A 17,092-nucleotide genomic window follows, 5' to 3' on the forward strand; every position below is an offset into this window, starting at 1 on the left:
CACATCTTTTTATAGTATTTTGATGAGGAAGTAGCAAGTTTAATTGCCAGCCAACCAACAATCTTCCTGATTCGCTTGATTGGTCTATTTGCATAGGAAGCCTTACATGACATAAAAAAACATCTAGTTACAGTATGTGTGGTAAGAATAAGATATGCAATTTTTTTGTATTTTTTATTAATTACTAAATAGGGGCTCCATGAACAGAGGGAGGGGATAATTTTGGAAGTTACTGGCAATTTTATTTACAACAAACCCAGTACAACACTGACAACCACCGTCCACACGGTGGAGCTCCACCACCGGCGCTGTTCTACAAAAATTCTATTCATCAAAAAAATCTGAAAAATTCTACTCAGCTATTTTCAACATAATAATAATAAATGTTTTTGAGCAGCAAATCAGAATATCAGAATGATTTATGAAGGATCATGTGACTGGAGTAATGATGCTAAAAATTTAGCTCTAAAATCACAGGAATATTTTAAAATACATTTAAACAGAAAACATGCATTCACAAAAACATTTTATCTTACCACTAAGAGTTATCCTAAATAGCAGTAAAAGTTTTTAGCTAGGAGTTTCCTCTTAAAACCTATTCACAAAACTGACGAGACAAGCTTTTACTAAGGAATAGAGAGAAGTCTTAAGCTAAGAGTAGGCTAAGGGCGGGGTTGACCTCGTTGCTATGGATGATGTTAGCATGGTAACTATGCACACAGTGATTGGCAGGTAGTCTCACAGTAAAAGAAATGGACACAGCGACCCCATGGGATTCAACGGAGACAAGTGAAGTCAATTAGAAGCACACACTTCCTGGGGGTCGAGCTGCGTACTGCGCAGACTCAAACTGACCTTGATGACGTAGATGTCACGTGATCAACCTGTCTGACAATTGTAAGTCTTCTAATCGCTGTGCCAAGAGAAATCTGAATACAGATGTTGTTGAATAATTTTGTCCCATTGCTTTTATGGACTCTCTATGGGTTTCTCCCTTTTTCTTTATACCTCGACGTCCCCCCCGATAGTATCATAGACGTTAAAAGATTACCTGCGAGCTTCTCCTCCTGTCTATACAGTAATTTTTCTACTGTGAGCCTATTTTTACCAAAACTGCTTCTACGGGGCCACAATGTAAGATACAAGGTATTGGGGCCTTTTATACATTTTCGTGTTTCTTTAGAAATAATGAATGGACAAATGGAGTCTTTAAACGCCTCAGATGTAAAGTTATTCGCTGTCAAAGTGACGCAAAAATGAATGGGAGTCAATGGAATGCTAACAGTAGGTGGGGGTCTGCTAGCCAATGGCGGCGCCCAGGGATGCTTCAATAAAATATGAAACCCCGCCCCCCTGGGTAGTCTCTGTCAGAGATTTATTCATGAAAATATCGTAGAGCACAATATTATGTTGCTGTATTCAAATAAAGGTTTAAAAATAAAAAATGTTAATTGCCACATTCAAATAAAGAATTTAAAATGTGTCACTAATTAAAAAAGGATATGTTCATCTTATTGTCAGCCTCTTAAATAATTACTTCTCAAAAACAATTAGCAGATATGCATATAAACAGTCATTTAAGTAACAGAGTAGAATAATCATGGCTGATAAACAATTTTTTTTTGGATGCAACACCAGCTGTTACTTTATGCCCAAGTGGTTCATGAAAACAAGGATATACACAAAGGAAAATTAGCAGTTGTGGTAACTTCCAAAACCAAAGGTGATACCTTTATAAGAGGTCATTTTCATCAAATGTTTCAAAAGATTTTACATTCAGAGGATGATTGCCTTCAACAGCCTGTTTGTTGTTTGATCCGTTTCACTACTCCTAATGATTCACAGATTTAGGAGCTAGTTTTAGTGCTAAAAAGTTTTATGAAATACTCTTAGAGCAAAAATTGAGGAGTCCTTTATTTAATAATAATAATAATTATTATTATTATTATTTTCTCCTAAATCTGTGAGTTATAAGCTACATTTAGCCTTAAGATGTTTTGTGAATATGAGCCCAGTTTTTTAAATAGTAAAAATATTTACAATTTTACTGATTTGGATCAAATAAATGCAGACTTGGTGAGCAGAATAGACTTCTTTATAAAACATGAAAAATCTTACTGTGCAAAAAATTTTGACTGTTAGAGTGTTTGTGTTTGTGTGTTACGTCATCAAACACACACACATATAGTATGTATGTTATGTTTGTCTAATTTGTACAATTTCTAATTGTGGTCCCTCAGTAGGTCAGAAGAGAAGAGGGCCAGCCATGTGTCTGGTGGGCTGACACTCCATCACTCCAGCCTTAGCATCCTGCAGGGCAGGCCGGCATAGATTTTGTGTCGTGCCTTGACTTGAGGCACTAGATCACCCAGAGCTCCCTGTCAAGGCCATCCACAAGTTCTTCTCACTGCTGCTCCATTGGTTCCTGCCTCTGGCTTCTGGGTCCCAGAGATCTGTGTCATGGATAGATCAGAGGTTTCAGCCATGCCCACAGGGCTCCCTTTATTTTTTAGATATTGTCTGGGCCGCTCCAGAAATCACTGTTACCCCCCCCCCCCCACCCCCAGAGGTCGGAGAGAACAGAATCAAAAGAACCACAGAGGTTACTTAGTGCACATTTTCAGAGCCACCATGCTCTCAGAGCTTCTTGGCCTGGCCTGCATGTTCCTGCTGCTGCCAGCCCAGAACCTGCTGCATTTCCAGAGCTCCTCTCTCCTCTGGTCCCAGATGTTCAGTTCCAGAGCTACTCTCTCCTCTGGTCCCAGATGTTCAGTTCCAGAGCTACTCTCTCCTCTGGTCCCAGATGTTCAATTCCAGAGCTCCTCTCTCCCATGGTCCCAGATGTTCAGTTCCAGAGATACTCTCTCCCATGGTCCCAGATGTTCAGTTCCAGAGCTACTCTCTCCTCTGGTCCCAGATGTTCAATTCCAGAGCTACTCTCTCCTCTGGTCCCAGATGTTCAGTTCCAGAGCTACTCTCTCCTCTGGTCCCAGATGTTCAATTCCAGAGCTCCTCTCTCCCATGGTCCCAGATGTTCAGTTCCAGAGATACTCTCTCCCATGGTCCCAGATGTTCAGTTCCAGAGCTACTCTCTCCCATGGTCCCAGATGTTCAATTCCAGAGCTCCTCTCTCCTCTGGTCCCAGATGTTCAGTTCCAGAGCTACTCTCTCCCATGGTCCCAGATGTTCAGTTACAGAGCTACTCTCTCGTCTGGTCCCAGATGTTCAATTCCAGAGCTCCTCTCTCCACTGGTCCCAGATGTTCAGTTCCAGAGCTCCTCTCTCCCATGGTCCCAGATGTTCAATTCCAGAGCTCCTCTCTCCCATGGTCCCAGATGTTCAGTTCCAGAGCTACTCTCTCATCTGGTCCCAGATGTTCAATTCCAGAGCTCCTCTCTCCCATGGTCCCAGATGTTCAATTCCAGAGCTCCTCTCTCCTCTGGTCCCAGATGTTCAATTCCAGAGCTCCTCTCTCCTCTGGTCCCAGATGTTCAGTTCCAGAGCTCCTCTCTCCTCTGGTCCCAGATGTTCAGTTCCAGAGCTACTCTCTCCTGTGGTCCCAGATGTTCAATTCCAGAGCTCCTCTCTCCTCTGGTCCCAGATGTTCAATTCCAGAGCTCCTCTCTCCCATGGTCCCAGATGTTCAGTTCCAGAGCTACTCTCTCATCTGGTCCCAGATGTTCAATTCCAGAGCTCCTCTCTCCCATGGTCCCAGATGTTCAATTCCAGAGCTCCTCTCTCCTCTGGTCCCAGATGTTCAATTCCAGAGCTCCTCTCTCCTCTGGTCCCAGATGTTCAGTTCCAGAGCTCCTCTCTCCCATGGTCCCAGATGTTCAGTTACAGAGCTACTCTCTCATCTGGTCCCAGATGTTCAATTCCAGAGCTCCTCTCTCGTCTGGTCCCAGATGTTCAATTCCAGAGCTCCTCTCTCCTCTGGTCCCAGATGTTCAATTCCAGAGCTCCTCTCTCCTCTGGTCCCAGATGTTCAGTTCCAGAGCTCCTCTCTCCTCTGGTCCCAGATGTTCAATTCCAGAGCTACTCTCTCCTGTGGTCCCAGATGTTCAGTTCCAGAGCTCCTCTCTCCTGTGGTCCCAGATGTTCAATTCCAGAGCTCCTCTCTCCTCTGGTCCCAGATGTTCAGTTCCAGAGCTCCTCTCTCCTCTGGTCCCAGATGTTCAATTCCAGAGCTCCTCTCTCCTCTGGTCCCAGATGTTCAGTTCCAGAGCTCCTCTCTCCTCTGGTCCCAGATGTTCAATTCCAGAGCTCCTCTCTCCTCTGGTCCCAGATGTTCAGTTCCAGAGCTCCTCTCTCCTCTGGTCCCAGATTTTCAGTTCCAGAGCTACTCTCTCCTGTGGTCCCAGATGTTCAATTCCAGAGCTACTCTCTCCTGTGGTCCCAGATGTTCAATTCCAGAGCTCCTCTCTCCTCTGGTCCCAGATGTTCAGTTCCAGAGCTCCTCTCTCCTCTGGTCCTAGATGTTCCTGCTAAAGCTTCTCTGGTCCAAGGTGATTCTGTCAGAGCTTCATCACAGGATCCTCTCACAGCCCCATTGTTCACTGTCATAGGCATGATTCCATATTACACCCGTGTGCCACATTAAAAACACTTTGTGACTGTGAAAAAAAAAAAAAAAAAAAAATATATATATATATATATATATATATATATTATTTTAATAGGAAAACATCTGGAAACATTTTTATGCATCAGTTCTTGAGAGGTAAAGCCTTTTATTTGTATTTATAATTTGGAATATAAATTTTAATGATAAGGAAATATTTCTAAAGAAATAATAAAAAAAGGAAATTTCTATCATTCAGTTGTTCCGTTCAACATTTCTATCGTAAAACAGTTTAGCTGCAGTATACCTTGTACCTAGCATTCTTTCACCCTTAAAACTGCATCGCGCTGGTTATTCATGCCGGGTTTTGTAAAATAGAGGTTCTACTAATTTCTACTTTTTATATTTTTAAACTTTTTGTAGTCCTAAAAACATATAGATCCATGCTTTGCAGCGTGAAGAATATAAAATATTGGGAACGTGCCCCCCTTAATGTTTACAGTTATTGCGTTCATTTAAACAACCATCACACAACAATATCATTCATTGTCTTTTTATTCAATAGTTATATTCGCACTATTAACCTAACTACAACTTGTGTCTCAATAAACTACTAATTTGCTGCTTATTAATAGTAAAGTAGTTTATTTGGGATCAGGAGATCTAAAATATGGAAGAATAAGACATTATTATATGCTTTAAGTATAAACAGCCACTTCTAGTAATATGTTGGCCAAGCCTATGCTAGTTTAAATGAGAATTGGTCCTTAAAATAAACTGTTACCATTATTTTAATATAACAGAACACCTGATTGCCATTTAAAATATAAACAAATACCTAGCTAATTGTATTTCAAAGTAGTCACATTCGCTGTTAAAACATATTGCATAATAGGCTAATTCGTTTTATTTGATTTATTATTAGTTTCATTTATAATTTAATTTGGCCTGTACAGAATTCATATAAAAATTTGAATGAACATGATCGTCTAACTTTGGGTGGCCCAAAATCAAAGGATGTCGCTGGCACGTTAAAGAGCACGAGAGTGTCGCGCCTCGCGCACATAAACTGTCACTGCCTGTGTCTGCACAGTTTCGAGAAGCAGTGAACTTGACAGCTCTGCTCTCCTCTGATGTGCCTCCTGGATCAGAGGGATTCCGCGGAGACCACAGGATGACAGGGGTCATCAGGGGCCAGCTGCACACTTTAAAAGCACTGTCCACAGCTCGGACACCTCGATCACTCGGACCTCAGACGAGCCAGGAGGAGGAATCGGACGCGATCGATCGGTTCACAATTGAAAACTTTATTGATTCGCAATGGAAACCCAGCCAATCATATTGCTCGCTGTCTTGGTGGTTTCCTTGATGCACGCTGGATGCGGAAAGATCGATAATGACGGCGCACTCACGGGAGAACATCGTGAAGTTTTCATAGGTTCATATTCCGACTTAAGTCTCCAGTCGTATCCAAGATACCCGCTTTACATGATGCAGTTATACAGAGACTTCAGCGGTACGATGGCAACTACTCCAGCCAGTGTCGACAACCCAACTCTTCATCAGTCTGACTTCGTCCTAAGCATGATTGCACAAGGTAAAACACGCACTACAACACGCATTTTTCTCTAACCTGCCTAAATAATAGCCTATTTGTATGCAAACTTTACTCGATACAACCATGCAATTTAGACATGTGCTATCTTGGAAGCAGTCTTTCCTTTTTAATGCATGCAAATGGCACATGAAATAACTAATCATTCATCAGTACCATAGTTTGTTTAACATTAGCCTACATTTTTGTATGTATTTGGCAGACTATTTTATTCAAAGCGACTTAGATTGCATTCAAGGTACATTCTATCAGTAGCCTATACAATTAGGCCTACCAAAGTACCATGGTATTGCACCCGCCTACCAATCCTATAGGTAAGTTTGTAATTTGTCAAGAATAGCCTATATGTCCGAATACAAGCAAGCAAGATATTTTGTTAGTAACTAGCATGTAAATATCTTAGGTTTTAAATATTTTTTTTTAAAGGGAGTAAAAGCTACATCATCTGGGGTAGGACTGGGCTCATTATCAGGTCCGTCGCTCTCGTGCTATCTGACCCTTAGATTTTACAACTCAGTAGTGTCACAATGCTTATTCAACTTTAAAGAGCCGGCTGTTTTATGTACACGGGTGTGTGTATTAGCCCTTCAGACGTCTGTTTGAACGCGAGGTTCAATACACATCGCTTGTCAAGCAGCTCGTCCTTCCTGACAGTGTTGACATTTGGCCGCGCTGACAGAAACTGTTGTCGCGCTACTAAAGTTAATGGAAAGTAGAGTAAAACTTTATTAGCCTACAGTATAGGCTAATTGAGAAGATGTAAAGTTATGCTGGCACAATTCAAAAGTTAGACATTATACATTTAGGCTTATTTTGTAAAATGAAAATATAATTTATTAGACTATATTATTTATTTGAAATTTTGTCAATGACTTAGAGGACATGCACGCTAATAAAAGCAAATAGATGCAATGATCAAGTCTGATTTTTTTTAAGGAAGATAATAATTTTTTTTCTTTTCAGAAAATGTCACTTAATTAATATGTTAATAGCCTATTGTGTTTTTGAATTCATAATCTCTATTAAAAATTGTTTCAGTCGAACTGTAACATTCATCTGATTGCTTCTATCATGTGAAAATAGGGGAGAGCAGGGGCGAAAGTACCTTTTTTCAGATAAACATAATTGGAAAAGATAATGTTGTATACAGACATATATTTCTGCTGTGGTCAGTAACTCATAAGTGTGGTCTAACAATACCAGGTGGTAGTTTGTAGAAATGTAGAAAGACTTCAGTATAATTTCACTTTGAACATAAGTTGCACATTGTTACTTTCGACCCCATCGGTTGGGACGAAAGTAACACAACAATATAAGCTAGATTTTTTTCTGTTAGTCTTATTTTTCTTAAGTAGGCCTATACCTGATTGTGACCTTGTTAATATGTAACTGCAAACATATTTAGTCATTTATCTTTGCAAAAAATGATTAAATTACATGTTCATATTTTTATTTTAAATTTAAGTTTCATCAGATGTCTTAAAACCTGACTGTATTTTTTATTGTCAATTTCAATGTATTTTTATAAAACTTTTTTTCTACAGAATGCACAATATAAATATTTGATCACATTAGCATAATAAAAAAAAAACCTCGAAACATAATGTAACAGTAGGCCTGTTACATGTTTCCATCCAGTTGTTTTTATGTATAAATTGAAAAATGTGCATTAAAACGTCTGGAAACACTGCAAATTCATAGGTGGAGGTGTAAAGGCTAAGATATGACTAAAACCTAAATATAAATGTGATGTAGCAGCTGCCCAGAGAGTGATGTTCCTCTATGTCCAGAAACACCCTCTCAAAAACATCTGGATAAAACCAGACCTCTGTCTGTCTTTCTGACCCTCACTAGGACATATTCTTTTGGTATAATATGACATAAACATTTGTAAGAAATAATGCAAGACACAAAAATTCACATTATAGCTTGCACTGGAAAAAGAGAAATACTTTTTGTGACTGTAGCGGGACGAAAGTAACAATTGTTAATTTTGTCCCGCTTTTGTCCCGCTACAGGAACTCCTGACATTTAAACTCGATTTAATTTTATATATAAAAAAATTGAAAATGCAAACTTTAGGATGTGTTAAAGCACTAAATAACCTGTAGATTGATCATTACTGTGACACATGAAACAAGAAAAACAACATGACTAATAAAAAAAAAATTACTGCTTCAATAATTTACTTTTTGTACTCGAAAACAGTTTTACGGATCTAACTTCCGGAAACGATGAGGAAATCACATGATATTTCTCAGCTCCGTCAAGGATTGCATGCTGAATATGCTGTCATTATATATCATTGAATATGCTTGGAATGCAAATGCAGAAAGAGACTCGGAGAAAATCGCTTTGTTACTTTCGTCCCACGTTACTTTCGACCCCGCTCTCCCCTACTTTCAGTGTTCCAGGGCTTATTTTATTTTAATTGTGCCATGCAGCCTAATTCTTAAAATAGTTGGGAGCATTTAATTGTGCATCGTCAACCTTTGAAAGCAAGAAATTATCTTTTGTGTGAATGCTCAATTAATTTATATGATGCTAAGTAATTTATTTGATACTGTGTAGCTAAAGAGGTGACTCAAATATTTTCTGTTTATTTTCCAGACTGTCATCAAACTGGTGAGCGATGGTCGGTCACTTTCGACATGTCTTCCCTCTCAGCGAGAGACAGCATTCAACTTTCAGAGCTCCGCATCCGTCTGCCAGCGTTTTCTGCGTCCAGACGCGTTATTGTGGACATCTTCCACTTACATACACAGGATTGTGAGTTTTGTCACCATAAGCGACTTTTTATAGGCAGCATCAAGTCAGTGCCCGGCAGTTCAGCATCGTCCTGGAGAGTTTTCAATGTCACGGAGTTACTCGAGCAGTGGTTGAATCAGAGGACCGAGGCACCTGAACAGATCCCGACACCTGACGCCGGAGAGGACACCGGGAGCGGGGAAGACTTACCTGAACCTTTTACACGCAGCTGGCGAACAAAAATCCAGCATCCCACAGCAGAACGAGTTATGATTGTAGTGTTCTACAAAAACAAACTTTCCCACAGTGGCCAGCAGCGTGCCTCCAGCTTGATCAATACAGTGGCCCGCTCCAAATATGTCGTCCTGAACCGGGCAGCAGACACAGCTCAAGCTCGTCGCCACAAAAGGAACCGGGTCGAAAGGATGCGCGCTACGGATGATAGAAACGCGACGGGAGTAGTATCGCCTCGAGAGCAACATCAAGGATCACTTTGTCGTCGAGTTGATATGTGGGTGGATTTTGATCAGATTGGATGGGATGAATGGATCGTGCACCCTAAGCGTTATAATGCGTACCGCTGCGAAGGAGAATGTCCAAGTCCGTTGGATGAGTCTTTCAATCCAACAAACCATGCTTATATGCAGGTGAGATACTACTTAACAGTAGGCTACTTAATTCAATGTCAAAAAAAATAAAGAAAAGAAAAAAAAATATATATAGGCTATATATATGTGTATGTTAGTGGTACAAAATGGGTGCTAAAACATTGCTTTTTTTCTTTTTCCAGAGTTTGTTGAAGCTTTACCATCCGGAGCGCGTTACCTGTCCGTCATGTGTCCCGACGCGCCTCAGCTCACTCTCCATGTTGTACTATGAAGGCGATGGTTTGGTCATGCGGCACCACGAGGACATGATCGTGGAGGAGTGCGGATGTCATTAATGAAGTGTGTTTCTGTGTTGTCATAGAAGACGAATTTCAGTGTGCTACTCTGTTAACTCTTAAACGGTTTAATAACATTCCATTCCATTATGATGAACAAAAGTACGCGCTTTCAAATGAGAACCACTGAAATGCTGTGCAAAATATGAGAATATTTAATATTTAAAATAAATAAATGTAAATATTTTGTATTAGGAATTTTTAAGGAGTGTATATTTTTACTTAATGTACATAGGCTATACATATATTTCATTTAAAGAAATGCGATATATATTGTGATAAAATGTGATGTAAAATGTGTTCATGTTTTTTTATTTTCTTATCAGCAGGCTTGATAAAATTGTATATACTACATAAAAAAACCTAATAAAGAAAAAAAAATGTTTTCTTATTTTATTTAGTTGACTTTGCTCTTTGTAGTTTGTATAATCAGCATTTTTTATATATCCCTATATTATAACCAGGGAGATTAATTTGGAAAAATTTATCATTACATAATTTGCTTGCAAGTGGATCCTTTGCAGTGAATGGGTGCCGTTAGAATGAGGGTCCAAACAGCTGTTAAAAACTCAATAATCCACAAGTAATTAATTTCACACCACTCCAGTCCATCAATTAACATCTCATGAAGCGAAAGGCTGTCTTTATAAGAAACAAATCCATCAAGACATTTTTAATAGCTGTTGCTTCCAGCTAAACTATAAGTCCTCTATCCATAATATTCATTTTTCCAGTGGAAAAAGAAATGTAATCTGAATCAGGAGAGAAACATACACAGATATAGACAAAGACTATTAGAAATGCATAGTTCTAGACAGTGGGTGGATTTTGGACTTGGACTTTTTCATTGTAATTATGGATTATGAACTGGAATTTTGACCAGAAGTGAGAGTTTATTGTTAATATAATGATGATTTGTCAGCCTACAGATCCTCTCCACAAGGACGGGAGCTCTGGGAATGTGTACTAAATTGTGCCAAGAAGGAAAAGTATTTGAAAGGTGGGTGTTATTTAGAGGTGTCAGGATCGTCACATTGTATTTAGATGTCATTATTAGAGTTGGGTGGTCTGTGTCTGTGAGGTTGGTGTGCAATAAAGCTGCTGTTAGGCTTTGTTTTAGATTTAAGCATGCTTACATGTTTATGTCAAGTTGCTTCACTTAAAAGGGCTTCAGGATTATATATTAAAAAAAAAAACACACAAAAAAACAAAACAAGAGAAAACAAGTATTCAGCAGTTTGGACTCTCATTCTTGACAGCACCCATTCACAGCAGAGGATCCACTGGTAAGCAATTGATGCAATGCTCCATTTCTTCAAATCTGTTCACATGAAGAAACAAACTCATCTTGGATGGCCTGAGGTTGAGTAAAATGTAATGGGTGAACTATTCTTTTAATGCAATATATTGCAACTGAGAACAGCAAGTAAAAAACGAAAAGAGAAGGTGACCACAAAATTCAGTTTGTCAGTTTTTATTTCTTTATTAATTCTGTAAATGTATCTTCAGCTGGTGTACAGGGTTGAATATTTATATATATATATTTATATAGACATTTAAAATCTTGTCTAATTCAAAGACCTATAGTAGCAATAAAAATAAATACATAAATAAAATGAAAGAAACTTTAAAGAAGCACGATGCTTCTATATTCCCACAGGCATCCCCTTGTTTGATGCTAGAAGATGCTTAGATGCTATAAGTACATCCATGACATTAAAGTATTCCCAAGTTCCCAAATAGCAGATCATAAATTCCCATTTGCAAGTGCAAAGCATTCTAATTAAATATAATTATATATACGTACTAGAAGATGTATTAAAAACATCTTTTCTGTGCAAGTGTGCATTTTGCATTCCTTTCTCATAAGTAATATGCTGTTGTGTTTATATTGATTTCAAATCATTCGGTAGTAGATAGGAGTATAAATATTCTGTCATTTTGCAACAGTTCACATTTTTGCAAGAGGTTGGTTTAAACCAGTGCTTAGACATCAAACAATTGCCACAACTTTGCTGCCATACTGGAATAGTCCGGCCCAAATACGCAGCCACTGTAATCTGTGAAGGTTTGTTCAGGGATGGACTCGAAGGAGGACCCATCTCATGCCAGCAGAGTGGCTGCATTTATTTTTCCTAAAAATTCAACCTTAAGTACTGGAAATCTCAAACCACAGAAATGAGAATACCTGAAACTTAAAAAAAAAACTTAAAAAAAAAAAAACTTAAAAAAAAAAAAAAAAAAACACACACACAACTCCCCCTCTCCCACAAAAGCATATGAAGGATATGAATAAAGAGCTTGTTGAATTTTAAATGCAAGCTTAATAAAAATCTTTTAATAATGCATCTGTAAAATAGAAGATTAAAAAACAATATAATATAAAATAATACATTTTAATGGAAGACATTCATTTATTGTTTATGTATTTATTATTAATGTGCATCCTTATTTTAAATGATTTAATGAACAACATAAAAATGTTAAAAGTGATGCTTAAAAATTTAGATTTAGTTTTATTCATGTGACTTGAATGTGGTGCACAAATAACCTCAGACAATGCAGATTTAAATAACAATGCTACGGTATAAAATAAATGCTACAATAAATGGCCTATTTTTGGTATTATGCTCTCATGTTATCAGAATCTGAATTTTATTCCCATACATATGAGATGCTTGATTTGAGTCATCCTATAAATTCACAGGACACTTTCAGGCCGAAGTCTGTATTTTGTATAGTATAGTGTCCGTAGAGACGCCAACCAGTGCTGCAGTGATCACTGTTTGCATAATATAATATAATGAAGAGAGGTGCATACAATTACAGCTGTTGTTTCTAAAAACCTCCGGAAGAGAATATACGAGTGGTTGAAGTGCTGGCAAAGAATAACCTAAGTGCAGACCAGGTAATCCACATTATATTTAATTTGTGCATGTGTGTGTGCAAGTCAGCTCTGTTCTGTTGTGGGACAGTAAACAGTCTGATCACAGTGCTCAGTGGCTACGTGTCTTCATCAAGCTTAAGAAAGGCAAAGAATGTGTCTGGAGTGTTCACACCTTTTTGTCAAGCATGTGTAGAGTGTCTGAAAATTATTACACATCTAATTATATCAGTGAAAATGTTTGGCATCAAAAATGAGAACCAATACAGATTGTGTTGTTTTCCCCTAAAAGCAATATATAGTGCACACCATGAGTATTAGCATCATCTGTATAAATAAACAACAACAAAACAAATAAATAAATAAAAAATACTGTCAACAAATTTTATCTGTTATGCTCAAAATATGAGAAAAAAATCTAACCTTTCAGTAAAGTAAAAATATTGCTATTATTTACTATTATTATAAATATTATTATTTGTTTAACAAATTTCGCAAACCAAGCAATCTAATTGCCATTCGTTCATTCAAAGATTATTACAAATAGATATGGAATTAATATTGTGTAAGAGTATAGAAAAGACTAAGTATCCCGAGGAAGACTGGACATATGGCCTCAGAAAAGAGAAAACTGAATAGAAATCACTGGAAGGGCGATAACTGCAGGGATGGCTATAATTGTGACATGTCTAGGAAAAACAATGTTGATTTTTGGGCTCCCAGAGTTAGTGAGTTTAGTGCCATTGATTTTGAATATATAGAACTGGTTTCATTCTCCTCTAATGTTAAGTAGACTTGTTTTTAGTAATTTGAAGTTATCAATAAAAAATTTGGTAACACTTTACAACAAGTAAAGTCCTATTAGTTAACACTGATAATACATTAACTAACGCTGAATAATTTGTTACAATATTTATTAATTTTTTAATAACATGAATAAAAAAACTATTCATTGTGGACTCAAATATGTTAAATATTATGAAAAGATACAAGCTGTATCTTAATAAACTATTAGTAAATTGAAATTAACATATACTAATAAATGCTTAAGAAGTAGTTTTCATTATTTTATGTTAACTAATTCTTATTAACAGATGGAACATTATTATAAAGTGTTCCCAAAAATCTTCGGAACATAACTTTTTAGGTTTTTATAAGTTAATAATGAATATGCTGAATTATTACCTACAAAACAAACTACAAGTTTAGTTGTGAGTAATAACTTGAATCTACTGACAGCCTTTATCTACATTTTTACTACTAATGAAAGGTTAGACTTTTTAACTGTCATTTATAACAAGACAAATACAAATTATTGCTTTTTTGGTTTTAAGGATTCAGAAGAAAGTCTTCCCACTAGTGGTTATTTGGAATAAAGCAAATGCTGAAGGTGGATGATGCAAATGTTAATATAACGCTTGTAAGCTCCTCTGTGCATATCGAGTTATTAAGAGGAAGCTCAGGGTTTATATACACAGAGGTATGCAATGTATATAGAACAAAAACAAAAATTTTGCTGCAGCGCATCAAACGTGTACATACTAGAGCCGCACAGTGATTTTAAAATATGTCCAAAGTACTGTATCCCACTGAAAACATTTAAACTGCACAAATTGTAACCCTTGAGCCTAGTACATCTCAGGCAACACAGGACTTCAAAGCTCATTTGCTACACAATTATACCTTTACAATACACAAGACACATACTATTGGACTGAACAAGAATTCAGGAGCAAGTATTGAGACAGCAGCATAATCATCGCATAGATTGTTGTCTTTTTTTTCTTCTTTTTTTTTTGGCTGTGAAAAAGAACACACGCACACGGAGAGTGCATTCACATCATATCTGAGTGCATATTATGTATAATACCAGTACAAGAGGGTCAAACTCCTCCTAAGTGTGTTCTGGACTCGCTTGGAAGACAACATTTTGGGAAACTTGCTGGATTTGACTAAAACTTGTGTCCCATGTGCTCCACTTGCATGATGTTAAGTGCATGCATCCAGTTGGCCAAAGTCCTTCCTCCCACTATTTTACAGCCCTTGCAGTACGACAGTATTTTCTCTCCTCATAATTGCTTGCAGTCAGTGCTGTATGTAAAGGCAGGCCATGCGACAGCACTTTCACATGCTGATATTGAGATTACAGGAAGCACTTCTCAAATGCTTGCTTTTTTTCATTATTTGGTTTCATTTTATAGGAAATCATGCCTCTAGCCGCTAGTGTTTGCTTTGCTTGTTACAAAAAGTCTGAAAATCTCTTTTTGTAGTTGATATCCATCGCCTATCGCCCATGCTCGAACTCAATTTTCTTCTTTATTTGACACCCATCATGTGTCAGTGAAGGATGGTTTGGATGAAGGTGTCAAGTCCTGGGTTGGAAAAATAGAAAGGAAGGTTACAATGAATCTGCGACCTTACAAGAAGCATGACATTCAGACCAAAATAGCAGCTTGACATAGTGTTTTGCAGCATGGTAGCTGGTCCAAGTTGGTCTTCCAGCTCTTACCAGCATGATTTACCAGGTCAAGACTAGATCTACTACAGCTGGTTGTTCAACCAGATAGTTGGCATAAATGACCTTCCTGTATAAACTGTACCTTCATATTAGAACAAATACAGCATGCTTTTATACAGGTCTGAATGACACCAAATACCAGTTATCAAAACTTGAAGAAATGTGTACAGGATCTTTGAAAATCTGCAATAGTATAAAATATCTCAGCAGAAAATCAAAATTATTCTTTAGAAATTTAGGAAAAATGTGTTCTCTTATTCTTCTTAAGGTTCTTTATTGGTTTCAGTAGTTCCATGAACATCCATGGCAGGTCCTTAGTAGAAAAAGGTTCTTTAGATTATTAAAATATTCTTCACTAAGAAAGAAACTAGTTCTTTTAACAACTGCTCACTGAAAGGTTCTTTGAGGAACCAGAAATTCTTTAATGGCATTGCTGTGAAAACCCATTGTGGAACTCTTATTTTCAAGAAGGTAGCAAGACATTATTCCAAAACCAAAATAATTTTCATAAACATTAAATAACATCCAAAAAGAATTCAAATGTCAGTAATTTAAATATATGATTCATAGAGGATTCTTATTAGATCCCATAAGGATTCTAAATTCTGAGAGGACGGGAATATGATCCTGTATAAATTCCTTTATAGTTTTCCTTTTTTTTTCTGACCATATGAGTTATTCTGTAGCTAAAAGGGAGGGAGGGCAGACAAATGCTAACTGGACACTTTCATATATTAGTTGGAAATGGATAAGATGTCAGAGGAGTTCAGGAATTAATGGTGATAAGGGGATTTTTAATAAAGTACAACACTTAATAGCATAACTGAGGACACGCATTATACAAAATTAGTAGATGTAACTCTATGTTTGAATAGTTAATTTTTTTTTAAGTCCAGCTTTTACTACAGTCTCGCTCAATCAGCTGATTTATAGGCCCCCATTGCTTTCATTGTCCAATAAACTATCAGAGACATTGTTTCACTGAAACACATGGACTAGCTGTAAATAAAGTTATCGGTTATCTTATATTATTTAGAACTATTTATATATTTACAAAGTTGGATGTGATGGCTTCAATACTGCTGGATAATTAAATATTATGTTTTAGTTTTCTATATTTTGATTCATCTTCTAAGACATCTAAATTCAAACAACCTTAAACTAAAATATCTGGTTCATTCTCAAGAACAGTGCATTATGTTTCCATGACTTACTATTGATATTAACAAATATTCTTTAAATATTCTTTTATATCAGTGCATTTGTAATTTTTTTTAATCAAATTTATCAAACCTTGCAATCTACCAAAATTCTTCATTTAGTGAAATTATAATATTTTATATAAATAATTATAATAACTGATACTAAAATAATTTATATAGTTGTCTAAAGTATATCTTTATCTGTTTAGAGGTTTATGGATTCCATATTTTCAGCTAATGTACTGTAATTCAAAAGTTTATTTATTTATTTAATTCAGCAAATATGCATTAATTTGACATTTATAATGTTACAAAAGCGTTATTTTCAAATACTTGCTGTAACAAAAATGTACCATAGCTTCCAAAAAAAATTCAAATAAAAAATAGGAAGCTGAACAACTGTTTTCAACATTGATAATAATGTTTCTTAAGCAGCAAATCAAAATATTAGAATGATTTCTTAAGCATCATGTGACACTGAAGACTGGAGAAATGATTAAGAAAATTCAGCTTTCACATCACGGTAATAAATTACATTTTAAAATATATTCAAATTATAAATTTAAATAATTATCAAAATACATTTAATATTTATTTCACAAGATTACTGTTTTGATATGT

The 17,092-nt window shown here is 36.7% G+C and overlaps 2 protein-coding genes across 9 annotated transcripts in view; one reads left to right on the forward strand and one right to left on the reverse strand.

The window, feature by feature from the left end:
• The first annotated feature begins 5,600 nt into the window (after window positions 1-5,600).
• Window positions 5,601-10,165, forward strand: spaw (southpaw). Its single transcript, XM_052557475.1, has 3 exons — window positions 5,601-6,158; window positions 8,787-9,571; window positions 9,715-10,165. The coding sequence occupies exons 1-3, from the start codon at window positions 5,882-5,884 to the stop codon at window positions 9,865-9,867; spliced, it is 1,215 nt and encodes a 404-aa protein (XP_052413435.1). The 5' UTR covers window positions 5,601-5,881; the 3' UTR covers window positions 9,868-10,165.
• Window positions 10,166-11,325: 1,160 nt separating this feature from the next.
• The window catches only part of ank1a (ankyrin 1, erythrocytic a), a 124,246-nt gene continuing 118,479 nt past the window's right edge, over window positions 11,326-17,092 (reverse strand). For all 8 annotated transcript variants that reach the window (XM_052556628.1, XM_052556623.1, XM_052556622.1 and 5 more), the window contains one exon: window positions 11,326-15,123. Coding sequence is in view for 2 of the 8 variants with exons in the window: in XM_052556623.1 (XP_052412583.1) it covers window positions 15,082-15,123 (42 nt within the window). In the remaining 6 variants the exon portion in view is untranslated. The remainder of the gene's footprint in view (window positions 15,124-17,092) is intronic.

Source organism: Carassius gibelio, chromosome B5 (genome assembly GCF_023724105.1).
Source record: "Carassius gibelio isolate Cgi1373 ecotype wild population from Czech Republic chromosome B5, carGib1.2-hapl.c, whole genome shotgun sequence".
Taxonomy (NCBI): Eukaryota; Metazoa; Chordata; class Actinopteri; order Cypriniformes; family Cyprinidae; genus Carassius; species Carassius gibelio.

What these genes read in the sequence shown, in the direction of transcription:
- spaw (XM_052557475.1), top strand. Translation starts at nt 5,882, where the DNA reads ATGGAAACCCAGCCAATCATATTGCTCGCTGTCTTGGTGGTTTCCTTG. An exon ending in CCTAAGCATGATTGCACAAG is followed by an intron (nt 6,159 to 8,786) that starts GTAAAACACGCA and finishes TTTATTTTCCAG; the next exon opens with ACTGTCATCAAACTGGTGAG. An exon ending in CAAACCATGCTTATATGCAG is followed by an intron (nt 9,572 to 9,714) that starts GTGAGATACTAC and finishes TTCTTTTTCCAG; the next exon opens with AGTTTGTTGAAGCTTTACCA.